The sequence below is a fragment of the Apostichopus japonicus genome, chromosome 8 (assembly GCF_037975245.1).
Source record: "Apostichopus japonicus isolate 1M-3 chromosome 8, ASM3797524v1, whole genome shotgun sequence".
Taxonomy (NCBI): domain Eukaryota; kingdom Metazoa; phylum Echinodermata; class Holothuroidea; order Aspidochirotida; family Stichopodidae; genus Apostichopus; species Apostichopus japonicus.
In genome coordinates this window covers 8,570,610-8,598,565 of record NC_092568.1, presented here as the reverse complement: position 1 = coordinate 8,598,565, position 27,956 = coordinate 8,570,610, and the positions used below count along the sequence as shown (strand labels likewise).

General features: G+C 34.6%; 1 protein-coding gene across 2 annotated transcripts; it reads left to right on the top strand.

Annotated features, from left to right (window-relative positions):
- The first annotated feature begins 1,859 nt into the window (after positions 1 to 1,859).
- On the top strand, positions 1,860 to 27,956 carry LOC139971234 (uncharacterized). 2 transcript variants are annotated; one of them, XM_071977518.1, is made up of 5 exons: positions 1,860 to 2,963; positions 18,714 to 18,828; positions 19,658 to 19,781; positions 23,249 to 23,429; positions 24,821 to 27,956. In XM_071977518.1, the coding sequence occupies exons 1-5, from the start codon at positions 2,384 to 2,386 to the stop codon at positions 25,105 to 25,107; spliced, it is 1,287 nt and encodes a 428-aa protein (XP_071833619.1). In that variant the 5' UTR covers positions 1,860 to 2,383; the 3' UTR covers positions 25,108 to 27,956. The 2 variants fall into 2 exon arrangements, with proteins under 2 accessions (XP_071833619.1, XP_071833620.1); XM_071977519.1 differs by having other exon boundaries at positions 1,863 to 2,963; positions 24,866 to 27,956.

Genomic DNA, 27,956 nt, shown 5'->3' with positions numbered 1-27,956 from the left:
ACGAAAAATTCATAAACCATGTAGCGTTGTCCAGACAAATTTAAAGATGAACGATAATGAAATGACGAGGGAAAAAAAAAACGATTTTCATTATTTGCAACATTTTATTACTTACGGTATCTTCAAGTTCTATATTTTCATCATTCCTTGTGATATTTTGAATATTTTTTAAGTGATTGAAAAGTTATCAGTATATTGCCTGTCCCCCCCCCCCACCCCCACCCCCACCCCAAACTGCTAAAACTTCAAAATGAAACTTTACTATATCATCCTCGCTGCTTTATTCCTCTCTCAAACATTTAATTTTCAATTTAAACGCTCCCTCTTTATGTCTGTGAATAAAAAGGCGAGACAGAACCCTTCAGAGAGTATATATTTCTGAAAACGTTTAGCAAATTATAGGTTTTCTTGCACTCTTAAAATATGAGTCCAATATTAGAAAACATTTAAAGCTCGCCTATAGTCGTACCTTAAGATCGTGGCGGGGGCAACACTGTACAATGAAGCTTTAAAAATGTATTTGTGCGCGTTCGACTATGAATCTTGTGTCATATCGACCAAAGCCATGCAATATTCAAACGTATAATTGGATAATCCTAAACCTTTTCATGAGAGATCTATGTTACAATCATTTGACTAAATTTTTAATTTGCGGGTTGTTAAAAGCTTAATTCAATACAAATATTTGGTGTCCCAAAAGCTTTTGTTTGGGTGTATATTTTTATTTGTGCCCAGCTTGCAAATCCAGAAATTAATATGAATATATTTACATTTACAAATAATTTCGAATAAACAATAAATAGCACTCATCATTAAGCCTTTTTATTTATTTATTTATTTTTGATTAAGTTTTTTTTAGTCGCCATCTTGAAATGAATTCGATTCAATAAGTTAGCTGATGCCTTAGCCAATTGCTTTGTGGTTAACTTGCAATGTGTTTGTTGATCAAACTACCAATGTAATTCAGTTTCAAGCACTATTTTTTTTTTCAGAATGTGTATGTGTGTGTAGAGCTGTATCGTATAAATATATGATGCTGCACTTGCCACAATTTTATTTCTCATGCATAAAATATTCAACCAAAAGTAGTCGAATTGCCCCCCCCCCCTCACCCTTACCCCTACTACCCCCTTCAAGAGACAGAGAGAGAGAGATAAAAAAAATCCGAAAGTTGAAAAAGTTTTATCCCAATTGATTACCTAACGCTGAATTGGAATTTCTGTTAAAGCATATATAAGAAACTACAACGTGGCCAAAGTAGTTTTGAAATTTAAATAAAATGTTAAAAAACGTGGTTTAACTAACTTGACTGAGTCATATCGGCCAATCATCGTAATGAATTCCTCTTTTAAAAGCAATCTTCGCCCCTGGCTAATGTAACTTATTTCAGCCCCAATCTTCATATATGCCTATACAATTATAGCTAGACATTCTCAATGGGCCGTAAACAGAAAAAGAAAAAAAATGATTCCTTTACGGTTCTGCAATCGCCAACGGCCAAAAATCTGTCAGAGTGAGAAAGTCCACAACTCTGCCACCGTTATCCAATCACTATCAGCCCAATTAACAAGTTTATGTTGGATCAATCTGATTAAAAAGAAAATAGTTGACAACACTCGTCCGCTAAAACGTGTCGTGTGCTGGCGTGTGCTCTCTGTTTATTCACCGCTCACCGTATCCCATTAGCCAATGGCAGAAATTGTAGCCAATATGAACATGAATATTCATATCATAGGGGCCATCAATCACGGCTTTGATGAGTGACAACTGTCAATCATTGGAAGTCAAAGAAGTAAGGGCGTGGCGCATCAATCGGTCTTTGAAGTGAACCCAGCAGGAAGTCAAGGATCATAATATAGAAGAAGGAGAAGGGGGGGAAAACAGCAAAATGGCTAATTGTTGCTCTGAGTGAGGTCGTATCGTCCTGGACCACCTATTTATTACAAGAAGAGGCTGTAAGCAAGTAGATGGTTGCAGAAGCCATTTAGCTATAGTATCATCAGAGACTAAAAGGCCGAGATCGAAAACAAGTGATAAAAGTTTGGCTCATCTGGAATGCAACGTTTAGATTTCTTCTTCTTATTATTATTAGTATTGTTATAACGAAGACTGTTTCTTTTTGGCTTCATATTTTTTTCCAATTTTTCGTCTTTGATTTTTTTTTCTTCTTCGAAGGATTCATTTTCAATATAGAAAATAAGTCAGTTAAAATTCAAAGTTTTCTGAGAAATATACTTTTGGAGATGTTTTACAAAACACATTAAATTAATTCCTCGTGTAATAAATACACAGTAAAAGTTGCTGTTTAATTTTCGGTGTTGGATTATATTGTGTTGTATCTATTTTTAAGAAGAAAGAACTTTGATCTCCATCGGTATTAACAATGGCGGGAGATACCCTTGTTTTCGGAGCAATGACAATACCAAGTCCATCCATGGTAGCGGGGCTGTCTCCACCCAGGTCCGTTACCTCCCCATCAGAGGCATTTAGACGCCGTCCGCATACAGCACTTTCTCCATCACCACCCATCAAAAGAGACCTCGTCAACTCACATACATCACGGCAAAGGTTCTCAAATTCTTTCGCCATCCAAGACCTTTTAGGTCTCAACAACAATTCTCCACCTAGGAAGGAGTCATACACCACTCACTTAACCCGGCGCTCACCGGAAAAGGACCTATCCATGGCCTTGAGGACTCGCCAGTTCCTCAGTCCATTTCTTGGCCCAGCGCCGGCCGGATCGGGCCCTTGCTTACCAGGGTTACCGGGGTTGTACCCGGCAGCATCGCTTTACCTTGCAGCCGCAGCGGCATCGAAGCCGAGCAACCCCATGTATGAAGCCAGCATGCTTGCATCGTACGCTGTTAGAAACGGTCTAATGGGTCAGCCGTCGACGCTATTGCATGGGAGCGAGAGACATGAGCCCGCAACATTCCATCGTCACATGCAGCCGAACAGCCCAGGTAAGACCTCAATTTATATTGACCTTTGCTAAATCAAAACAAAAATCATATAAAACATTTATAGATTTTCAATCAGTCGATGGTTTATTTTTTGTCAACTTTTGGTATATCTATAAAAAAAGATTATAAAAAAAAAAAAATTAAAAAAAAAAAATAAATAAATATATATATATATATATATATATATTCTTTGGAGGGGGAGTGGGTGGGGTGTGGGGTAAGTAAACAGAACAAGCCATTTTGTTCCATCATATACTAAAGGGAAAGACAAAATCGAGTCCACGTTTCTCTAGAAATTGCACGAATGTTTATCGTAAGGAAATGAAATTCTATTAACGTTATTGACTCATATAAATAAACATGATTTTCATCAAAAACTCACAACGACAAAACAGAAATATGCAAAGCTTTATGAATTCCAGTAAGGTTTTGGATGAAGATAAATATCAGTTAAAATTGATGTTAATTAAAACTGGTAAAAGTTTTTACTGTATTTAGTAACATGAAACTATTTGTTTACTTTGATGTAACAACTACTCAGAAAATACAATAAGCTTTGAATAGATTGAAATTCCCCCTTCCCTCACTCCCCACTTGTCTTTCACCTTAAATAATATCCCATTTTTCGACATTCTTACTCAAGAAACATTCGTCATCCACGTGGTGTCTTCAACGACTAGTTGGCGGTTAAAATTCTAGAAGTTTGCAAAGAGAGAACAAAAATCGCAGTATAATTCTTGCAATTATAACACGACCACTGTTTTAACTTTGAGTTTTGAGGTACTCTGTTTGGCAAAATGATTGCTTCCGGTGAAACATTCAAATATGTTTCTTTTCGGTCACCCTTCGCATAAGATGTTAATAGACATTGTTTGAACGAACCTGTCTTTCTGTAAATTTTCATTATTATATTCACAAAAAAAATAATATCCTTTCGATTAATCGATACCGAAAATGAATAAGTGCCAACATTTGTAATTTTCCTGAAAATAAACAAATCACACCTCATAAATCAAAAGGAAAATTAAAAATGAATGATAAAAAACATACGGCATCGTCCAAATAAATTCCATTCTGCTATAAAGAATTGGTCCATTATTACATTAATATGGTTGTTTACTATAAAACAGTCTTATTGATCAACGATACGTTGCATTTGTAAACAAGTACAACAACGATATCTTGCAGGGGGCCCGTGAACTTTTATGAAATATTTTTTACATTTTTGTGAACGTTGATTTTAAACATTTTCGTTAAAGATGATATAAATTTGTCTATACACTGTGTTAAGTGACGGTGCCCTATATACGTCATATCAATTGTTTCAAAGTGTCCTTTGTTTCCGTCGTTTCATATATTTATTTATTATCCAAGAATAACGACAGTTTTTTTCTTTTATTTGGGGGCATGAGAAGGGGGAGTTAACTATAACTTTTAACATAAACAACAAAAATCCTAATTCTCATGCATTATAGAAAAAAAGACCCTTTGATGAACTTGTAGCTATAAAACTGTTGTAAATTTATTTTCCACTTTTATTTGTACTTTATTGATGTGGCTCTTTCCGTATATTGTCTCTCACTTATATCTAACTACAAGTCATTTATTATGTAAAAACTTTGAAGCTCTCACAAAAATTGTGACATAGATTATTCTGGATTACCCCGCCTCTTTACCCCCACCCCCCTCCCCATCCCTCACCTTCCCATCCCACCTATACCCACTGTTTACGCAAATGTATACACGAAAGACGTTCTAGAATTTTTGAAATTAATTTCTGATTACAAATTGAATATTTCCGTACAAAATCTCAAAATTCTCGTTATATCATTTCAAAAGGAGACGCATAACGAAATGGGAAATTTTGGAGAATCATGGGACGGAGGGATGGGGGTGGGAGGAGGGTTAAAAGAAGAAAGGATCAATTGTTTATCCTTTATTAGAGTAACACCTGTTGTAACCACGTATTAGGTTGAGATTGATTGGGCCAATCCTTGCTTTTATACAAATATTCTCCATTCAAAGAAAGATAAGATACTCGATAATCTTATCTCTAACTTTAATTCTATAATCACTAAATTCGCACCAGGAATGATGGAATACTGCATAAAAAAAAATTACCAAAAGAAACAAATTCAGCAATATAACATGACATTTTATATCTGGGACACATAGTTTGTTTGTGTTGTTATAGTATTCTGTTCTATTTGTATGTAATTGTGTATATTGCTTTACTTTGGATTGGTCTCTTTCTCCGTGATTTTAGTGAGCGGAGCACCCCATCCAGCCCGCAAGGGGTTTATTGTTCCGCTTCCTTCACTTCATGTAATATTCACTACTACTTCATGCTATTTGATATTTGTTAACATTTAAATGCATTTTGTGAAAACAAAATAAATTAACAGCTAACTAAAAAGTCATATTATATACGGCTACTAGTCAATATATGGAGGAAATATTTGTTGTAATCTCTTGTAACATGTTGGTCACTTATAGATGTAATTCCGTGTGAACGTTACTTCTTTGTTACAATTGGTCTGAATCTCGAAAAAGATGTAAATAACCTCAAAACTAGAAACAACAAAACTTAAACTCAAATCAAAAATGAATTAGTGGACAAGAAATCTTTTTCAAAATTGTCCTCTTGGATTTTTCATTAATTTTTGGACGCTTTTTCTTGTTTCACAAGGGACATCACCTTAAAAAGAAAAAAAATAGGAACAGTTTGAAGACATGAAAACATTATTTGTAAACTTTCTTGTAATTTTGTAGGATTAATTTGTCTATCAATCTCGGCTGAAAATAAGAACATCTTCTCTTTTTTAATACACTATTTCATATTTTTACGACATTTACATATCGTAGCCTATGTAGTATTAAAACTGATGCAATCCTTTCAAAAGTTAGCTTTGCTATAGTTAGACGAAAATGTTCACAGTAACACTTTCGTTTTCCCTGTTCTTAATAGTCCAAAAGTTTAAATCAATAATATAACTAACGAGTTGACTTAGGGAGAAACAAGAACGTTTCTGATCAAAGGTAAGTGCATAAGTAAGTAATAAGGTAATCCATTAAATAAATAAATAAATTAAAATGAAGATATCATATATATTTCTTTTGTACAATTTCATTTTAAATTTACTCGTGTGAACGAAACGAAGTATACACTTTCTTGTTCTTTCTGTTGTCGTTCTTTTTTCTAAATACATACATATTTCTACAATTACATTATATATCTTTATATATCTATATCTATATATCTATATATATTTATTTATATATATATATATATATAGGCCTATATATATAGGCCTATATATATCTATATATATATATATATCTATATATATATATATATCTATATATATATATATATATCTATATATATGTATATATATATATATTTATATATATATATATATATATATATATATATATATATATATATATATATATATATATATATATATATACATAAATATATATATATACACAAATAAATGTCTTTATTATTTATATATAAATATTAGTATTATAGCCTACCGTTAGACATTTTACATTAATTCATAAGCTGATGTGATTGTATTCATTGAGTTTAAACGCGCAACATAATCCCGTCATTGAATGAAAGGCACGTGGACTCAGTTATCACGCGGCAAGCATCGTTCACATTTTATGAACCCGATCGGAATATCTCGAAAACACACCGAAGATAAGATATTATATCCAGGAGGCTATCCCGTCACGTGTTCTCTTTGACCTCCTTAATCCATTACTTTCTTTCTGAACTTAATGTCTTTAATTTCTTTAGCCTCTAAAGAAGATCCTGCTAGGATCGAAACATCAGGCCAACTTACTTTTACACACTTAATTTCTTTTGTAAGAACCCCAAAAAACAATTATCATTAATATTTGATTTTTATTTCAATTGTTTAATACCTGAGTCATAGAAAGGATAAGAAGTAGTTGCAGGTGCTCCTGATATCTTATCATTTGTTAAAATATTACTATGGAAAAAAACAATAGTTTATTGTTATAAAGCATATCTATATTTCAGCGTGTAAACTGGGGACACTAAAACAGGCATAAAATAATACCAGTCTGGATAAAAAAATCTTTATTACAAGAAAATAGGTGGTGTAAAAAGTTGGACATCTTCATAGCAAGCTATTTTTTCTTCATTCACGTGGAATTATGTTTTCCCCCATAATGGGTTATGAGTATTTATGTGTATATATTTATTTAGTAATGAAATTATAAATTACAACACAAACGAACAAATATTTTCAGTTTGGTATATATTATTTCAATCACAAAAAATGAATCAATCCATGAATCAATAAATAAATAAATAAACGAATAAATAATGAATAAATAAATAAATGAATAAATAAACTTGGATTGCATTTAAACAATTATGATCATGTGCTTCAATCTTATTGTATTGTAATATCATCTAATCATTTTGCACAAGAAATATAATTTGTTGAAAACAAGACTATCATGAAAATATTTCATATTTATTCGCATTCCACGTTAGTTAATAGAAACTATAGAAATTAAAATGATCCACATGAAATTGTGAAAAGCAATAACATATTTCAACATATATTTTCAACAATCAACAGCCTGATTATTGTTTAAATTCATTAAGTGAACACGTTTATAAATTAAATAAACAAAATATAAGAAAAGGTGATTTTACAATTGCCTCAATGCTTATGTATAAGACAACAATGGTTTCCAAATGCATATATAATTGTTACCGCGTCGTACCACGTGTCATGTGATATTTCATACTAATATTAAAATCTAACATATTCTTATCAGTGGTTTTCATTTCGTTTTGATTGATTGATTGATAGATTATCGCGTTGTTCAAATTGCTTACGTAAGACGATTTTATCAAACCTGCAAAGCATTGTATCTTCATACCAACATGTGACTGGCAGGTCTTTTTATCGTTAGGTAAACACAAAATCTTCTTATGGCATATATATAAAGATTCAAATAGACAACTTATATAAAGATTCAAATATATATACCGCCGTGACCGTACAACACCACAGTCGTCAGCTCAGCGTGGTATAACTTGTGCTTATTAAGAAGTGCACGTGCATAACAACAACAACCACAAAAAAAAAAAAAAAAACATTGGTAAGAACGAGTTGTCGTACTTGGGCAATGTTGCACCGCCCTCTTTACGACTGATTTATATTCTACATTTAAAAGAATGTATTTACTAATGTCGAAAGAACAATCGTCTTAGCCTCTATGTAATGTTTCACTTATAAACCATCACAAATGTCCTTAAATAAAACTAACAGTTTCCTGTTAACAAATTGCGTCATACAAAGATAATTGATAATGGCGTGAACAGCATTGATTGAATACAATAGACTGACTAGGTAACAATGGAAACCGTTTACCCCCTGCCGTGCTAGCAGTCAGTATTTTTGTCTGAAATTGGTTTCTTCCTTCGAGACAAGACGATTCTTTCTGACAATCTAAGTGACGTTTATAAAAGGGACAATATCAACCGCCAATTGACTGGATAGGAAAAATAAAGTATCGGACCCTGTCGGGAGAGAACAAATGGGTTGGCCCGGACAAGGATGAAAACAAAAGACCAGGGCTGAAGTAGGGAGTAACTTGAAAAGAGAGAGCAAGGGAGATTAAGTAGCTGATTGGGATATAACTGGGGCTCTGTCGCCAGTGGCCCAGAGAGGGGTCACTTTCTTTGGCGACATGAAGTGGTTAACTTTGTTCCACACGTAGCGGGACCCTGAGAATTGGTTTTGAGAATTGGAATTGATTGACAGATTTGGTTTTGTACAGTCTGAGCAGCTATAACATTGCTGATGGTTAGTTACGGTCCCATGACCGTACCTAAACAGCGAAAGGGATTATTCCACTTGGGAAAAAATCCTGGCAGTTAGAGGCAATTTAATATACCGATTACTCGGTAGACTCGAAATTTTATGAGGTTGAATGAAAACCTCCCATAAATCAAGATTTAGTGATTTGTAGTACATTTAATACATTTGTTTAATTATTTGTTTATATGTTTATTTATCTGTTTGTCTGTTTTTGTATTATTTGTTTGTTTGTTTTTTGTTTATAAATGTGTCTGTCTATATGTGTATGTGTCTATTTGTCTGTTTGTCTATATAAATCTGTTTGTCTGTTATTGTTCAATTTGTTTGTTTGTTTGTTTATAAATGTGTCTGTCTGTTTGTCTATTTGTCAGTTTGTCTATTTGTCTGTTTGTCTATGAATCTGTTTGTCTGTTCTTGTTTGTTTATACGTGTATTTGTTTATTTGTTTATTCGTTTATTTATCTGTTTGTCTTTTTGTCTGTTTTGTGTATTTTATTTATTTGTTTATTTATTTATTTGTCTGTTTGTATGTCTTATGCCTGTTTGTCTGTTTATCTGTTTGTCTGTTTATCTGTTTGTCTGTTTTTGTTCATTTGTTCATTTGTTTGTTTGTTTATTTGTATATTTATTTGTTTATTTACACATACGAAACTTCATTCAATATTGTAAACCCCAAAATGCAATGGGTGTATAGCACTGTATAGAAGGAAAAGTTATACTATAAAATTTTAATTGCTTTGGCAGACCCCCAAAACGAACAACAACAACAACCCAAAACAAACCCGATCAAAAGTAAGACTATAGTCTAGGCATGGATAAATGCTCTCTATACGCCAAGCCGATTACAAGCAGATTAGAGACTCCCGCAGAGCACTCTGGGTATTCCTACTCAATGATTCAGTGTATACAGATTCAGCTAGAGAAACTTACCTTATCAAAAGCAACTCTCAGTTGGTGCAAGACATTAATATAGTTTACTTGTCCCATATTTGGGTAAAACGTGCCTCCAAACGAGACTTTATTGAGTACACTATATACATATACTTAAGATAGTGTATATCCGCCGTCACTGATTAACATAATTAACTCTGGATATCTCCAATGCATTGGTGCGGTGTTAAAGAACGTGTAGATATACATCCTTTAACTTGGGAAGACGACACATTTTGGCCTTTATTTTATATATACTTTCACTAATTTCATAACAATATCATGATAGTTAAAAGATTCAACTATACCTGGTCGGTTGGTTTGATTCCGTTTCTCCATTTCCGTCAAAATACATTAAAAAAATGTCTTAAAATTTCCTTTTCAATCTTTCTGAAATATTCAAAACAAACCAAATCAAATCACATTTCGGATTATCCCAAAATATTGCTCAAGAGTTTCCTCCACGTTAAATAGATGGTATACTTTTCATGCCCTTCGATGCACCTTCATGTATAAAGCAACCATCCGCAAAATTATATGGAACGCCCAGACGGTGGGTCGCGAAAAATTGTTCCATGTGTCGCGTGATCTTTCGAGAAGTAGCAAATTTATCTAAGTTTGTCTAAAGTTCTCCGAAATTGCCTACAGAGATCGATTAAGTCGCTTTATAAAAAAAATGATGAAAATAATAATAATAAAAATAAAAAAAGTCCGTAGTCTAAGCCAGGTGGCTGAGCATTGACTCTTAAGACTAAGATTAGGTGGGCGAGGGTGTTTCAGGCCCCATGGACTAATTGTGGGTTGTGGGCCTCATGTAGTAAAGTAGACGGCTTAGTAGTGGATATGTAAGGTAAGATTTACACTGTCATAATAATTGTTCAGTTATCCTTTATATTGAAGAACAAATTGTGTAATAAAGCTTTGATAAATTTCACACAAGCAAAAATGTTCCATTTCGGTAGCATTAAATGTTTATTCCTGCTAGTATAGTAATCTTTCAAAATGTGTTCACATATACGTACTTTCCTATGTATAGGCTTCGACAGTCCAAAACAAATCGTACACATTGGTAACTGCAGTTTGTCAATGAAATACTTATATAAATGCTACGAGGATCGCAGGCAAAATGTTTCTTGAATATGGACGTAGGTTTCTGGTATTGACAAGAATACTAATAACTATACCTTCAAATTGAAATCCGCACCTATATATGTTATCAGTAGTCATGGCAATTTGCAATCGGTAACCTTGGTAACATAGCTTAAACAGGGCAAAGAACAGTATGGAGCCCATTTTTTTTATATCGTGGTTGAAGTTATTGAGAGATAATGTTTACATATAATCGAGATAACTATACGTTTGATTGTGAAGCGTACATAAATAATCTTCCAATAGAAGGGAATAAATTGCTAAAATATTTTCAGAAATGTTGTTAGTAAAAAAATAAAAAAAATGAGCATTGATTTAATGACAAAAAAGAAGATAGCATGACTTTTTGAAAAATAAGGAATAAAAAGAAGATAATTTAAGAAAAGAGGATTATGATATTGTTATTACCATGGTAACAGGAAATTTAGGTTTTGTTTTTTCATAATTTACTGACTCATTAATTGACCTACGACAGTTTCTAATTCAGCTTAACTACCGTTATATATATATAGGTGCAAACTCTTGAAGGAAACATTTTGTAATTTCTCGTTTTTGTAAATATGTGTTATCATTCAGCATTAGGATTTGAAACTTTCCTATTTCTCAAACATATTTAGTTTTATATTTTCAAGGTAAAATATTAACATTGTTGACACATGAGAACAACTACATGGTAAGGCCATGTTAAGAATTTTAGTATCTTAGATCCAGTAGTTTGCACAACCATTATAGAAAATAAACATTGTACCAAATGAAGAATTGAAAACTATGCAGAAAAGGGAACAAGTGTGGTTCGATGACGTCATTTGTAAACTTGCTCAAGTCTACAACCGTATTTACGTAATTGCGTGTCCTATTCAAACCAACCTCTCAGCGTATTTTTTTTCCTCAAAGAATTTTTTTTTAATAAATACATTAGTTCGAAATATATATTATGCGATTTACGCAACGGCAACTTTTGGGATGTATTATTTTCTGACTAAATTTTCCCCGTGCACCCCAAAGGTCAATCTATTCTCCAAACCCACCATTACCCCTTCAAAGACAAAGTTTTAGTCAGCATGGCCGTTCTTCAAATTATCACTGGAATCCCCATTGAAAACGTTTTTATTTTTTCTTCGTAACGAAATTTGTGAAAATTCCTGATAAGATTCAATGCTTACAATTCTTATAACCGGAATTTGAAAAAGGGCCTCCCCCTGAAGGTAAAAGATGAACCTTATGTGTCAGGCGTATTTCCCCCCTCAAGTGTCATGCCAATTTTCTCCATCTTTTGAAGAAAAAAAGAAAATGTGTTTCACTTTTGAAAAGTAGACCTAATTTACGTTTTCATCACTTTTTTTGTTCATATTACTTTGTATACGAGGCTTGTATGGCGCCGCTTGCATAGGTCTGCACATCGTTCATCTATACTAAACCGTATGAACATTGTTTCATTGCAACGATTCATGAAAGAAAGAGAGTGTGTGAAATGTAGGATGGGGTAACTACCGGCATACACTCTAGAGAACACTTCTGTGTGTATGCGTGTGTGATTCGTCTTTTCAAATTCAAAGATCATGTATTGCCTTCATTCGCTTCATATCAGGCTTAAGAATGTCACCCTCTAGATACGTGGCTCGCCGGAGAACAAAAACTAGTCCCTCTACCGTGGGACTCCATTATTGCATTACAACCTCGGCAAACCTGGATGAATTATGGTCAAAATACTGTAACCCGACAGCAGAAGAGTTATAAAGCGCAACTATTCTTGGCCGTTATATACAAGAAAAGCCTATTCACATTTTGTAATGGAAAAGCCGGGAGGGAAAACCAGTGACAATTTAACCAGATTACAAGTAGATCCGACAGACTACAGCTCGTTTTGCCCCAAGTTTCAGTAGTTACATGTGTTTGTTTAGTAATAAGCGTAATTAACCTTATACTTGTAAACTCTAGCCCAGGACGTTGCACTGTGGTCGTGTCGTTTGTATATATATATATATATATATATATATATATATATATATACATATATATATATATATATATATATATATATATATATATATATAGGCCTATATAAATATATATATGCCCCAGAATGCCCTAGAATGCTTTTATATCCTCAATTACCTGTGTAAAACAATGAATACGGCAGAGCTTTACAAAGTAAGTTGATAAAGTAATATCATATTGATCATGATAAAGGCCCTAAGTAAACACCCGGATGTTAAATAGATAACTCTTTCTTAATCTACGTCTAATCACTTGTCAGATGTGACTTTTGTTAAAATATATTTATGACTAACATATCACTTCAGGGACCAAACAGAAGCAAACTTGAATAATTCTGCATGTACTTCGCCCCTGGACCCCATCAGGTGCCAAAGGCGGGCCCCTGGAACCCAATCGATAAAGGCTTTGGGGCAAGGCGCTCGCGATGCGCGCTATACGCGCACACTCCTTTAGTTTTATCCAGGTTCAGTCATTCATGCGCCCCCCTGTTCCCTTTGGGACTGACACCCCCTGATTGAAACGGTGGGTGGGAGGAGATTAGGAGGAACGTGCTTATAATGAACGGTATAGCCTATATTTATTTTGGCATACAACTTTTTTGGCACATTATAACAGAAATATTAAAGATCAATGAAATGAACAAAAACTGTATTATATAAGGGCGCGTATAACAATACCTATAGAATTGATGGGCTTACAACTAAATGTCTAACTGCAATACCGGAAGTTATTACCAAAGCGGAAGAATATTGACTCTCGGTCTTTGTCACTGATTGACACTTTAAAATAAAATAGGTTCACTAAGTTACTCTCGTTTCCAAATGATATAACAGGAAAAGAGAAAAAGTTTGTTTATAACCATATTGCTGTACTGCAATTTAATTCAAATACCCCCTTGCATCGCTGAGCCAATAGTTAATGGCATTGTTTTTTTCTTTTTCTCAATTCGTTTTTTTTTTCTTTTTCACATCGGACATTCGGCTATTCAACTCTCCTAGTTGCTCTATGACAGGACAGTAACAACTCTTACAAGCAATATATGAATCCCTTTTCTTGTTTACTAGGAACATGCACTTACCCGAGGCCCATCAGGCAACTGTATGATAGTAACAAACTCAGTCTTATAAATACACACATGTCAGAGGCAGCTAATTTCGCTAATTGCAGTGAGTCCCGCGCGGCGGGCCTTGCTAATTTGTGAGAAGTGCGTGTATTAGTGAAAATGATTCTTACTGTAACACCGTTTGCCTGCAAGCTTCAACGCAAGGGAAATCGCATTTGATAGTTGTTAGCCCACATACAACGCAATTGAGCAAATTTGTATGTTTTCATACTCAAAAGGTTTTTTAAACGCCGTCTGCAGTTTAACCGACACGCAGATTTTGCGGTATATAGGGGCTATATAGAGAGAAATGGGATGAATGCGTGTTGTTGCCCTTGTATAACGCCCTGGGACCTAACGGTGTAGCCTACATGCGTCATATTAGAAGATGAAATTTGCCCGCACTTGAAAATTGGCGAAACATATATATATATATATATATATATATATATGCGATCGAAACAGAAGACGAACCACGTGTAAGGTCAACGACAAGTGTAAATATATTTTTATGGAAAACTTAATATACTAATTTAAGCCCTGATTGGCCAGGCTATTATAAAGTATGATGCAACGCTATATTAACCGGTATATGTGTCATCGAATTTTTTAAGAGCTAGAAAAGGACAGAAATGAAATAATAAAAGTTATATCACATATCTGCGATGATGAACAAGAATCGTAGCTGATTTTTTTCCTTTCGGAAATGGCCAACTGCAAATAAAGCAGGTATTTCACATAGAACAAAATAAGAGGAAATACAGAGTTGTGAGATTCTGCTGAGAAAATAAAATAATTTTTGGTCGGATTCTTCATCCATATAAACAGATCAACAAACCAAGCAATGGCGCTAACGCATCCATTATTATGTCTTGGGATAATATTTAATAATAGCCTAGGAGAAATAAAAGTAAACCCTTAATCATCATTAACCTCCTTGGTAGAGATTATTGTGCTTAACTTAAGTCCCATAAAAATCTTAAAATTATTTGACCCCGTTTTAATGGTATAACATGTTATGAATATTCATTCATTTGCTAGCCGGAGACTTGAGCAAGTCTATGGGAATGACGTCACAGAGTCATCGCTGTTTATCAAATTCATTGTTTCCTTTAGTTGAGTCGATGTTTGCAAATGTTGTTGCTGAAATGATGAAGTTTTTTTTTTTCTGGTGTTCTGATGTGTTTTTTTTTTATATCCTCTGAGGTCATTAACATCACTGCTCGCTTTAAACAAGAAATTATGAAAACAATTTCATCTCTTATTGGACCTATGATTATGACATCATATCTGGCACCACCTATTGTCACTATGGCAACACACATTGACACAATGGAAGCGTCATGACATGACTTTCGAACCAGGATATCTTCCAAACGTAAGAAGATTTTACTATGGCATAACTGATTGGTGTGGCATGGTGTGCATGAGATTCGGGTGGGTGGGTGGGTCGGGTATAGGGTGCATGGATGGTTCATCCCAGGCGTCTATAAGATTAAGATGATGGTTGGAAGAAAACCAGACAATGACCCATTATACTATGAAATAAGGAATGACAATGAGAGAGAGAGAGAGAGAGAGAGAGAGGAAGATATAGACAAACAAGTGAGAACAGAAAAGTTTCTAATATAGCACCCCCGTGTTGCGCTCGAAGTGGGATCGATATTTGTACAGATTTCTCGATGAGTGAACAGCGTTTTAACACCTCTTATATTGATCAGAGTTATAAATGGGATTTTAATTCACCTTTCCTAGTGTCTAAAGTTACAGCGTTTAACCTTCATTACTGGTAATGTCAGAGCTCCCAGGTGGGTTCTGTTACGTCAGGGGCCTGTTTCTAAGCCATTAAGCCCCGTCACTAGGGTATCAACCTCAACTAGCATTTTATCAAAATTAACAAATTATTCCAAGGTTTGTTCGATACTTGTACAAGCCCTAAGTGCCATAAACCCTTCCAAACTCTTTTAATTAAGGCTCAAATTGCTTAATCTCCTTTAGACATCGATCCAACACTTTAACCATCCCTTGCCTTCGCCGAAAAACATTATCAAGTATTTTTTTCACCGCACAAAGGTTCTATAAAGAAAAAAAGGAAAGAAATTGAAAAAGAAGAAGAAGAAGAAAAAAAAAGATCAAAAACTCAATTTTTTCATCTTCTTGTGTTTTTCCTATATACACTGATAGAATAAGCTGCTGAGAGGAGCTGATCGAAGCTAACTGAATTAGTGACGATTGCAGCGGTGCGGGGCTGAAACCGAGCTTGGCTGAACCACGGTCTGTGTAATTGGGAAAATGGTCACTTTATTTCAATGGGATTGGCTAGTTTAGCGTGAAGTCATAATCCAATCGACGCCCAGTGATGAATTAAAGAGTTGGAGCAATCGTTTTGCAGGGATAGATATATAAATGAAATATTATGGCGGGACGGGGCCTCCTTGGGTGTCGTCTGCCTATAACCTCACGTGCATTAAAGTGACACACCAACATAAGCACTCACATATATACATATGGATAGATAGAAATATATATATATATATTTATATATATATATATATATATATATATATATATATATATATATATATGTGTGTGTGTAAGGAGTCTGGTAAATTATGTTATAGTGGTTTAATTAACGCTTGCGTTTTTATATATTTCTGGTTAAGAAGAATTATTATTGCGACTGCGTAAAGTGTGCCGCCCCAGGAGCAGAAATGCACGTTTGTATACAGGATTAATGTGATGCGTAAAACAATAATTAAGGCGCAAAATGAGAAGAGAATACGCAGGGTACGTATAGGTCACGTATGTGTGTGGTTCTTACCTGGGAGGAGGTGTATCTTAGTGGACATAAATATTGGCTAACAGGTGATATAAAGGCACGGGTGCAGGGAAAATCAGAAATGGCTGTGATATCGACGGTGAATTGACGAAAGGTATATCATGCAATCATTGAACGAAACCCGTAAAAAGGCAGTCTTGACAATTACTGCATAAATATCAATGAATAAAATAAAACGCGATGCTTCTTCATGCTGGAGATCTAGAGGACGCAAGAAGAAGAATAAATCTGTTTTTTGTTGTTGAATTGTTAACTTTCTCGCACTAGTTAAAACAACTCCATACTACAACCTATTTCCTACACATGCATCGTGAGCATATAAAGGATTAATCCTTTTCCGCGGTAGAAATATTACTGACTTATGTCCTGTTCCGTGCCGTTCCTATTTTATCAAATACTGCGTTAGGACGCTGCACGGAAGAACTTACCGGAAAAGATCTTGTAAGCATAGAAATATCTCTAACACTGACAGGCATCTTTACATCAATGATATCCCAAGGCTGCATAAGATACTACAAAGGAAGAAAAACAATCAACTTGTCACACTGCACCCCTCCATCTGAACACAATGGCCGACCTGCAATATACCGTCATTTACAAATATCATATTACCGTACCGTCACCCGGTATCACTGCACGTGGAACCCAGTCTCATTTCATCTGTCCCCCACCCACCCCCCTCGCCCCTCCCCCTCCCCCACCTCTGCGCCCATACGCTTCCCATCTCTCTGTCTATTTCATAAAACCAACACGAGATATCCGGTGATAAATGAATGCATATCACTTTAACTGTATTAAATCCGGTATTTCTTTACGTTACATCTATGCTCCGATTACCCACTCAAGTGTTTTACCGAAAAGATGAGGCCCTCTTCATCCTCTTTGAAACCAAGACTATCGATTTTTTAACAAGATTTCAGATGTTGAACCTCTACAGGATCAAGAATCAAATTTCGTTTGTGTGTTCAGAAAACATGAGCCTTTTTTTCTTTTGGAGAACTTTTAAGAAAATTTTTAACAAGTTATAAAGAATTGGAATCTTGTGATGTGGGGCAGAAATATCGCGTAATAGATCCATGTAATGAGGTTCATTGGATTGCCCCTAAACACAGCGTCTATAAAGAGAGAGTAAACGGTTTAATTCATGTCCTCTTTTTTTCTCAATTTAATTTACGTTTTAAATTTCATTAGTTTGTCTTTGACCGAAAAAAAAGGCTATTCTCTGAACTGTCAAAAATGTGATGAAATTGGTTCGAATCATGACTTTTCGCAAATTACTTACTGCCTCCAACAGTGAACTACTGAACTGTATTTTTTTTTTATGTGTGTATGTGTGTATATGTATATATATATGTATATATATGTATCTATATATATAAATATATATATATATATAGGCTATATATATAGGCTATATATATATAGGCTATATATATATATATATATGTTTATATATATATGTATATAAATATAAATGTATATATATATATATATATTTATATATTAATTTAATATTGTTTAACACACATTTCATAACCAAGAGATATATGGGAGTGAGAACTAAATACATGTCGATAATAAGCGAGGTATTAAACGTTTATAACAAAATGCAGAAAATTGTCCCACAAATATCATGTATTTTTTTTATTATTTTTTTGTATTCATTTGCAAATCTTTTAATATTTTCATAATTCCTCTCGATTTCTCTGTTAACTGTATATTAACAGATTATGTTTACAGGTATCGTATCTTTCCTTCAAATGATGATATTTATATATCAAATGCAATAATCGAAGTTTTCAATATTCCTCATTTCAAATTTCCTTCTTTTTCTTGTGTTGGTTTTCATATAGGGCTCCTCAGTGAAGAAAAGTCACAGGACAGTCAAACCAACTTACTCGGTAGTGAGGGCGCTGTATCAAGTCTGAACAATAGTAACAAAAAGAAACGAAAGAAGAGGAGGCACAGGTATAACTAGAACTGCATTTACCTGTAAATACACAGCATTAGTGTAGTGCGCGTCCGTGGAGTGCTTGCAGTATTAGGAACAACTTTTCGGTTGTTTATGGTGTTAATTCTTGGGTGGACAACACACTACAGGGAGTATAGTCATGTACCTACAAAGTGAGGGCGCTGGTGAGCGCCGTGACAGGCTCAGACTAAGTTGGCTACGCAGCTAGCCTCTGAAACGGCAAATGCACAAAGACTATATGAAACTTTAAGTTTCAACGCCCAGTCATATAGGTATCGTTCACTTGGCCAGTAATGTCAATATTGTAGCGCGCAAGCGCACTACAATAACTTAAATACTAACATTTTGTTTCGCATTCATGAGTACAGTTCATTCTGTATGTCTGTTGTACGTTGTAATCAAGTTTTTAAAGTCCTTTGTCTTTCTCCATGAAGCTCAAGTCACTTATTTGCGATTCATCGCTCGATTCAGTTCGAGATCAAATTAAAAGTTGACTACCGTATGCAGATTGATATGGAAGCAGCAGATGCACGTTTACCAGTTAAATTTTACTTAGAAAGATATTGAGTACTGTCAGTTGAATTGTGTGTTGATGCGTTCCTGTATGTTTTTGGTTGGGGGGGTGGGGGAGATGGGTGGTGGGGAAGGTTATAGTTTTAAACATCTATGATCACATGTTGCCTAAAACTTGATTACGTCAAGTTTATACAGTGACCGCATGTAGGGACACTACCCACACGACATCGAATACGCACAAGCCATCTCAAAATACTATAGTAACATAACCAAATCAACGATTAGTAATTTTTTGCTTTATATACGTAGGACAATCTTTACAAGCTATCAACTTGAAGAACTTGAGAAGGCGTTCTCTGACGCCCACTATCCAGACGTTTACGCCCGTGAGATGCTCGCCCTAAAGACAGATTTGCCGGAGGACAGAATACAGGTAGATTGCTGCAAACATAGTTTTATATAGCCCTACCCCTTACCCCTTACCCCTGCCTACCAACCCACTACCACCCGCTTTTCAGTTCAACATGTTGCGCTTCTCTACAGATGTATATATGACTGGGCTGGGATGGGGGGAGTCGGGTCCCTTTAAATTTATAACAAATCCTCTCAATGACCTAAAACTATAGGTTTTAATGGCGTTCGTCTCTTTATTACAATTCGCGTTTTCACTCCATGCGCATATTAAAGGTCCTCTAAGTTTTACTAAGATCGTTTGAGGACACAAAACTGTTCTAGACCTTTTACTGACAAAAAAAAAAGTATGGCGTCCCTTTAAGTTTGGTTATTCAGTTCCTGATCTACAAAGCTCTTTATACTTAGAGATAATTATTTAATGTCTTCTCCTCCTCCCCTTTTATCAATATAGGTCATCCCAGGTTAGAATTAATCAAACGAAGTATACTTTAACTGATGGGGGGGGGGGGGGGGTAATATAGAACTCATTAGGATCAGAGACTTTTCGGCCCTAAACTCCAACCAATTTAACTTTCACACCTGAACTCATAATTATCCATACGGCTGTGATTTTGCTCCCATCTCGTCTCTTTATTTGCTCTTTGCCGTTTTTGAGTTAATTACGAAGTTATGGATACGACAGTATAGTGAAACAAAGAGCTAGATTTCTCGAAAATTAATTCTCAAATTTGCAACAGCAAAATGACGTTGGCTAATCCCTCCCCCTTTCCTCCCCCGAGACCAACTTACCACCCAAGTAATCATCCCATTTCATTTTCCAGTCAATTTTTTTTTTTCTAACTTTTTTCTTTCTTTTGTCCCTCTCTTTATTATTCTTCTGAAAACCATTCTAATCCAATTGAAAGAAAACAAAAGATCACCGTAATGTTGATGAAGAAAAAGAAAGATATGAAGAAAGAAAGATCATTATTTAGCTAGTAAAGCATGGCGGGTATATTGATGAGTTTGGCAATCATAGCCTAAGGTAACAATGTCAATTTTGCTTGAGATATTTATTTTGCTACTTTTCTCCTTTGCTAAGCATCCCGTCTCTATCTCCACCTCTCTCTATTTCTCCTCTCTGTTTCTCTCTTAATCAAGGACTAACCTCTCCGTTTTTACCCTCTGTAAACAGTATTTTCTCCTCCACTCATAGTCGGTTAAGAGTTAAGCTTCTTTCCCAGTCATCTTTCAAAACCATTAGAATCACATTAAGTCCTATATCACACTTTACACTCACTAAATCCTTGCTAAATTCCCAATGATAACAGTAATCAGTTCTCGCTATAGTGTTTTTGGCGGTCTATGTAATTTCCTAAATTGGAATCTAATTTATGTAATGAGGAACGAACTGGCGAACAACAGCGATCATCATCGGACTGAGGAGTGAGTTAAGGAGCTCAGTGCACTCCAAGGTGTCGTGAAAATGGAATTAAACTTTACCGTTTCTTGACGACGTCGTTAACAACTATTATATATGATAATATACGCATGCGTATATCTATATAGCAGCAGAAAGCGACGGGAACAGCCCAGAGCGGAGGGCGGGAGAAATGGAAATGGGGTAGATTGATAGGGTTTATGATAGTCAGTTAATTAAGTAAGCTGTCAGTTCCGATGTCAACTTCCCCTTGATTAAAAAGTAACGATTTGGCAATGATAACGATTTGTCTTGATTTTTGAAGGGAAAATGTATTCGGATGCTTTTCGATATCCGATAGGATCCCATTACAAATATGGCGCGTTTGCTTAACTACACAAGTTTCATTTCAAACAATTATGATCAAATATATACCGTATATATATGCATGCACATGGGCGCATGCACATGCACATGGGTACACCATCTTATACTTTCGCTTCCCTCTACACTTAATAAAATTGACTATTATTGACACCTTTTTTTTAAAGTAATGGAGCGATTCGTTCGTAAGGTTCCGATTTTGGTATCTCACTATTTAGTATATACAACAAATAAACACTTATCTGAATATTCATAGCGGTATTTTCCATTGACTAATGAGTTTACGACACCTATCGAATATTACTCAATTACTAACTAAACAAGGATGCAATTGATTAAATGGAAACACTTTATTCTGTTCTTTTCAACGAGTGTTTGTTTATCGTCCAATCCATTCTCAGTAAACAATAAAACATCTTTAGATATGGAAAAATCCCATACATTTTCGTGTCGGTTTATATATACATGGACCCATTGACAAATAATGTAACATATTTGAACATTTTCATGCAGTATTTGATATACATACATTTGTACATACATACGTATATCTACATCAATACCTTCATATTATGTCACCTATCTGGATTGCTCCTTTAAGTCTATTACGACGCTGATGTCGATGACGTCAGCTTCTTAATCATGCATGAATGTGAACTCATTGTTACATAAATTCATACACAACTCAAACCCAAAACGTGTTCAGTTTAACTACATAAGAGCAAGTACACACACTAAGGTGACGTCCAACCCCATTTGCCATGACCTGATTTGTAATGCATTGTAAATATGCTATTTCAGGCCATAAGAACTTTAAAGTTCTCCCGTTTTGTGTGTATCTAATGTGTATTTCTTCAGAGAAAACCTGTCTGACTGTATACGTCATCAATTAGACTAAATAGTCCAGTCACTTTCATAGATCTCTGATGTTTCAAAGGAGTCATTTCTCAAAAAAAAAAAAAAAAAAAAATTAATGTAGATAGGCAACCTAGACTGATATCAGTGATATTTAATGATCTTTAACTTATGAAAAAGAAACACCGTAATTTGACTCGCTCATGATCAATCTTTAATCGAAGCTTCTGATCCAGTGATACATCATACGTTTAACTAAGTGATCTAATCACCCGTGTTAATCGTCAGGCGAAGACATATCTTTCAGTTGCTATGAGTTACAGAATAATCCTGTCTTAAGAAGTAGTTTGAAGTGTTTATTAAATACTGGTGGCGCTTGGGTGATAAAGTTAAACGTTGGTAAAAAAGACATATGATATTGTTTAGCTCAGTAACACTGTAATATTACATGCACATCTATGCACATTTAGAAATGTGATATTTGTAATCAAAATGTTTCAACAACTAAACTCGAATTTCCAACTGTAAAAGTGATATTTGCAGTGCGCACAAATTTGCTAATTGCGTGGAATATGATGGAAGTATTGCAGGAATAGAAATTAGTAACATATCAAAACATAAATTTCAGTGATTACATCATAGAGTGGCAATGTATACATTTGTTTTGTTTATACCTGGCAATTTATCATTATGAAAAAAGAAACTCAATAATTTAGTCTCAACAAAACACAATGTATACTAACCAGTTAGCATATTGTTCCTATAAATAAATATATAAAAAAACTTTAATTCATCGTTAGGTGTTAGTTTGCATATGATTCAGAATTTTGTCCCCTTCATTTTCTTAGGTATGGTTTCAAAACAGACGAGCAAAATGGCGGAAGAGAGAGAAATGTTGGGGGAGAAGTAGTGTTATGGCGGAATATGGACTCTACGGTGCTATGGTGCGCCATTCGTTACCTTTACCCGAGAGCATCTTAAAATCAGCACAGGAAGAAGGCGGAGAATGTTGTGCTCCTTGGTTGCTAGGTGAGTTACCATGGTTACAAACGTAAAATGTCATGTCGAGTATGCATGATTTCAGTACGTGAACATCTGCGTACTATAAGCAGTAAATAAAACATCAGCTGAGTTCTTATCGGAAGTATTTGACTTACACCTGCAAGTTTTAGAGAGTGCTCTGCTTTTTTCCAATAACATGCAGGCAGTATTTCTGTGTGACCCATTTCACGATGAAACAGAATTAGTAATCTGTCATTTAACTTGGAAGATTTTTACCGTGAGAATTTTTTGTGTTGTTTTTCAGCCAAATCCAAGCAAACTAAGTATAACGTACTGTGATGTCTCGATGTTTCGACAGTTTCTTTTTACGTTGTTATTTATAGTTTCCCTAAGTTATGAGATTGGACTTTTCTTTTTGTGGTGTCTTCTTCCATGATATTTGCTTTAAGAAGGGCGGAACCTATAACATATATCTCGGCATATATGGGCCTCCTTTCTGAAACGAAATTTTGTCAATAAATTCGAACATATTACCAACGTTTTTCTTGCACTGTAGCTTTATCACTCCAGTTGGATCCTCATCGTCGATTTTGCACCTTGCCATCTTCTTTCCCATGAATCCCTTCACTGACAACATTTGTTCATTCCCTGAGTTGACCTATTTTATTCACACATAACACCATGGTATATGCTATAACGTTTCAACCTGGATTACGAATAACCCGGCGCTAATTACTGTCCACTCAGTATAGGCTACGATCGACTACATAATATACAGCTGTACGTTGGCATGACATAGCATACACATATATACGTATGTTGGCATGACATAGCATACACATATATACGTACATTGGTCTGAAATAGCATACACATATATCTGTACATTGGTCTGACATAACATACACATATATACGTACAATGGTCTGAAATAGCATACACATATAAACGTACAGTGTCATGACATAACATACACATATATCTGTTCATTGGCAAGACATAGCATACACATATATACGTACATTGGTCTGACATAACATACTCATATATCTGTACATTGGTCTGACATAACATACACATATATTTTTACATTGGTCTGACATAACATACACATATATTTTTACATTGGCATGACATATGATAGCATGCACATATATCTGTACACTGGCATGGCATAACATACACATCTATAAGTATATTGGTCTGACATAACATACACATATATGTCTAATCTACAAACAATATGGTAGTTTATACACTGGGCTAACACATAGCCTATACACATATATAGTGGACTGTTATGGCCCACGCATTTTGTATTTGTACACTAGACTACCATAGCCTAAACATATAGTTTGTACACTGGAATGACGATAGCCTACACTTTAAACTTGTCCTAAATCTCCATTGCATTACAGATGGACCAATCTATCATCTCAACTCTATCCGCTTCTCCCCTCTAGGTATGCATAAGAAATCTATGGAAACAACTCGCGGTGACGAACAGACGATATCACAATGTCACGACGAGGCGAATTCACCACCAAGTTCACCGCGAAGGCTTCCGTCTAGAGGGAGCTCTGAAGCCGATAGTTCTAACGAAGCCGATATGGAAATGGACTCTCACATTCTGAACAACAACAACAACAACGTGCCAATTTCAAGGGAGAAGTCTCATATGCGTGTACCGGGCACCACCGGATGAAAAGAACTGAGTTTGTCAGTGTACAACGCTGCTGCTACAGAGAACTTTTTTGGCACTTCGAAGATTTCAATTGTGATTGTAAATATCTTGATTCCATGACACATGGATCTTTGATACACCGATATCACACTATATATATATATATATATATATATGCAAGAAAACGTGCATGTACTTGTAACGATGTAAACTTAACAGCGACGGGTGCCGCAGATCGGGCCACGTGAACAATTAGGTATCAAGTCAGTTTTTTCCACTCATCATATTATGAGAATACATTATCATATATTCCATATTTCTCCACCCACCTAAAAATCCATTTTTTGCCCGGGCCGGGGCTGTATGACCCCCTCCGATCGTCTCCTCTAGTCAGGCCTGGTTACATCTCCCTTTACTCTAGTCCAGCCGAATCCTTGTTTAATATCAAGGGTGGATATTATACCGTTACGGGTTAAATAACAGTGCACAGAAGGAAAAAAAAAATCATTGCCAACAACTATACCTCACTATACCTCTTAGTTTGAGTCCCCAAACTTTCTTAACAATCTTCTCCCCCACCCCCCTCTCTTTCTGGTTATTTCTTCCCGTTTCATTCTCTCCCAAGATGTGTTCTAGAGCACTGTATTTGTTGACAGAAGGTGTGAAATGTTTTGTATTCTATATGCAGCCATACTTTTATTCAAGATTATTTAATACCTTACCAATAAAATAACTGTATCTATATGTTATGTAATGTCATGCCAATCTCATCGCTTTGGAGTAATAAGATGGCCTTCCTGAAAAGTTTGCAAAAATATCTTTACATCATTTCTGTTTTTAGTTGGTTGTATTTGTATGCTTCATATTAAAATACTATAAGTTATTGATTGAAAATCAATTTTTCAATCTTGCCGATCTTAATAAGTTAATCAACAGTTCTCTAAACTATGAGATTAGTCATATAAAGTTTAAAAGAATAATTTTAGTTTCTTTTGACAAAAGAGGCGGGGCAAATGATAGTCCTATGAATATTTATAACCTGAAATATCAACTGGGCCATAACAAATGCATTTCAAGAGTATTGGCCAGTTGAATTTGATTGAAATATATGAGAAAAAGAAAAAATGCAAAAAGTTATAAAAACCTAACGTTATCAAATATAATTACAATTTATGACTATCTTGTACAAAAATAGCCAGGCGGTTACAAGAAACGGATGAAGTAATAAGCCTACGATATAACAGAATCAAATTAAGCTTGGAAGATGAACATATAAAATATAGCTCAACTAGTTATATTCATCTCAAAATTCACGTCATAGAAATGAATACATTGTGATTTTGTGTTTGTTTTTTTTACATAAAATAAACAACGCATTACCAGTTTCCGTTCCCATTGAATACATTATACATATTGTTATGCCATTATATCAATTTCTTGGAATTGAATTTGATATATCACTTGATATTTAACCTTGATTGTGTTTTATTTAGTTTTGCTTCGTTTATGATGATATTTGTAAAAAAATGAAGCGCTCGTTATTGTTGATAAAGATAAAAGGTTCAAATCTTAATGTTTCACTTTTACTTAGGAAATGAGTTCATGGCGATGACAAAAATTGTGCAGAAACCTTTGTATTACGCTTATTATCATAATCGATATCTCATCATTTCCTATAAGCGAAATGGTGAATCGAGGAAGGATGAAATCTGTCTATAAAATTATATTTTCAGAAAAAAATTTAAATGTGGTAGTTTGAGATAATAACAAAATCTGGGAGAATAATCTTGAAGAATTTTACTTTTGAGAAACAAAACCATAATAGTTTTTACAAAAAGAACACATTTACTATTTATGATGGTATTTCGTCCTTGTATAAACAAGGATTAAAAAACAAATTGCCATCAAACTCATAGCTCAGTTTTTATCCAATTTATTTCTTTAAAACGGAAACGAATACATTTACATTTGTCCTAATTAAGTTTAGATCTGTAAAGATGAAAGTTATGTAAATGATTTATAAATGTTATGGTGTAATTCTTAGTTTTAATTTGTAAATATACAGAAGTATTAGATTGTCATTTTACTCTGTGTTGATCTCTGTCCTTCGAAATGGCAAATTTTGAAATAAATTTAAAACACGCATAAAAAAAACTTACGAAATGCCTCTTTCTTTTTCAACTATATTGTATCTCTTTTTTTTAAATTTGATTACAAAATAAAATTATCTATTTAATATTCGTTTTGTTAAAGTCATATCAATTTTACGGAAATTAAAAACTGGGTTAAAACTTAAAATTATAAAATGTCACGAACCTTTAATTAGATAAACTGGTAATTAGAAACTATTTTACTTTTCTATCAAAATAAAATCGACCGCGAGAAAGTCAGTTTGTGCTTGCAAGCCTTTATTAACGATAATGAACTACATGCATTCGTTATAATAGTATAAGTATAAATCAATAGGTGTCAGTGATAAGTGGTGCCGCGGGAAGTTATCAAGAAGTTACGGGCAGAAAAAAACCGGTGGCCGCTCGAGGGAAGGAATTTGATTTGTAGATACTACTGTTGGCCCAGATAGGATAATGTAAATTTCAATCAATTTATGTCAAATTTATACTTCTTGGAAATTGTACGAAATTTCATTGTTTAATCTCTATTTGACATTTTCAACAAAGACAAAATGTTGTCTCTTCTTTGATAACAAATCTATTATCCCCCGCAGGACCTCGCGAGGTCGATCAGGGGTAAAACTTCTTTATATACTATTCACGTCAAAATTTCGACTTAAAAAATATATGATGTTGTCTGCAATATCCTATTGCTAATACAAAGGGTACAGCCGAATGATATACGGTATAATCCTGCAC

What these genes read in the sequence shown, in the direction of transcription:
- LOC139971234 (XM_071977518.1), top strand. Translation starts at nt 2,384, where the DNA reads ATGGCGGGAGATACCCTTGTTTTCGGAGCAATGACAATACCAAGTCCA. An exon ending in TGCCGGAGGACAGAATACAG is followed by an intron (nt 19,782 to 23,248) that starts GTAGATTGCTGC and finishes TCATTTTCTTAG; the next exon opens with GTATGGTTTCAAAACAGACG. An exon ending in TTGTGCTCCTTGGTTGCTAG is followed by an intron (nt 23,430 to 24,820) that starts GTGAGTTACCAT and finishes ATTGCATTACAG; the next exon opens with ATGGACCAATCTATCATCTC.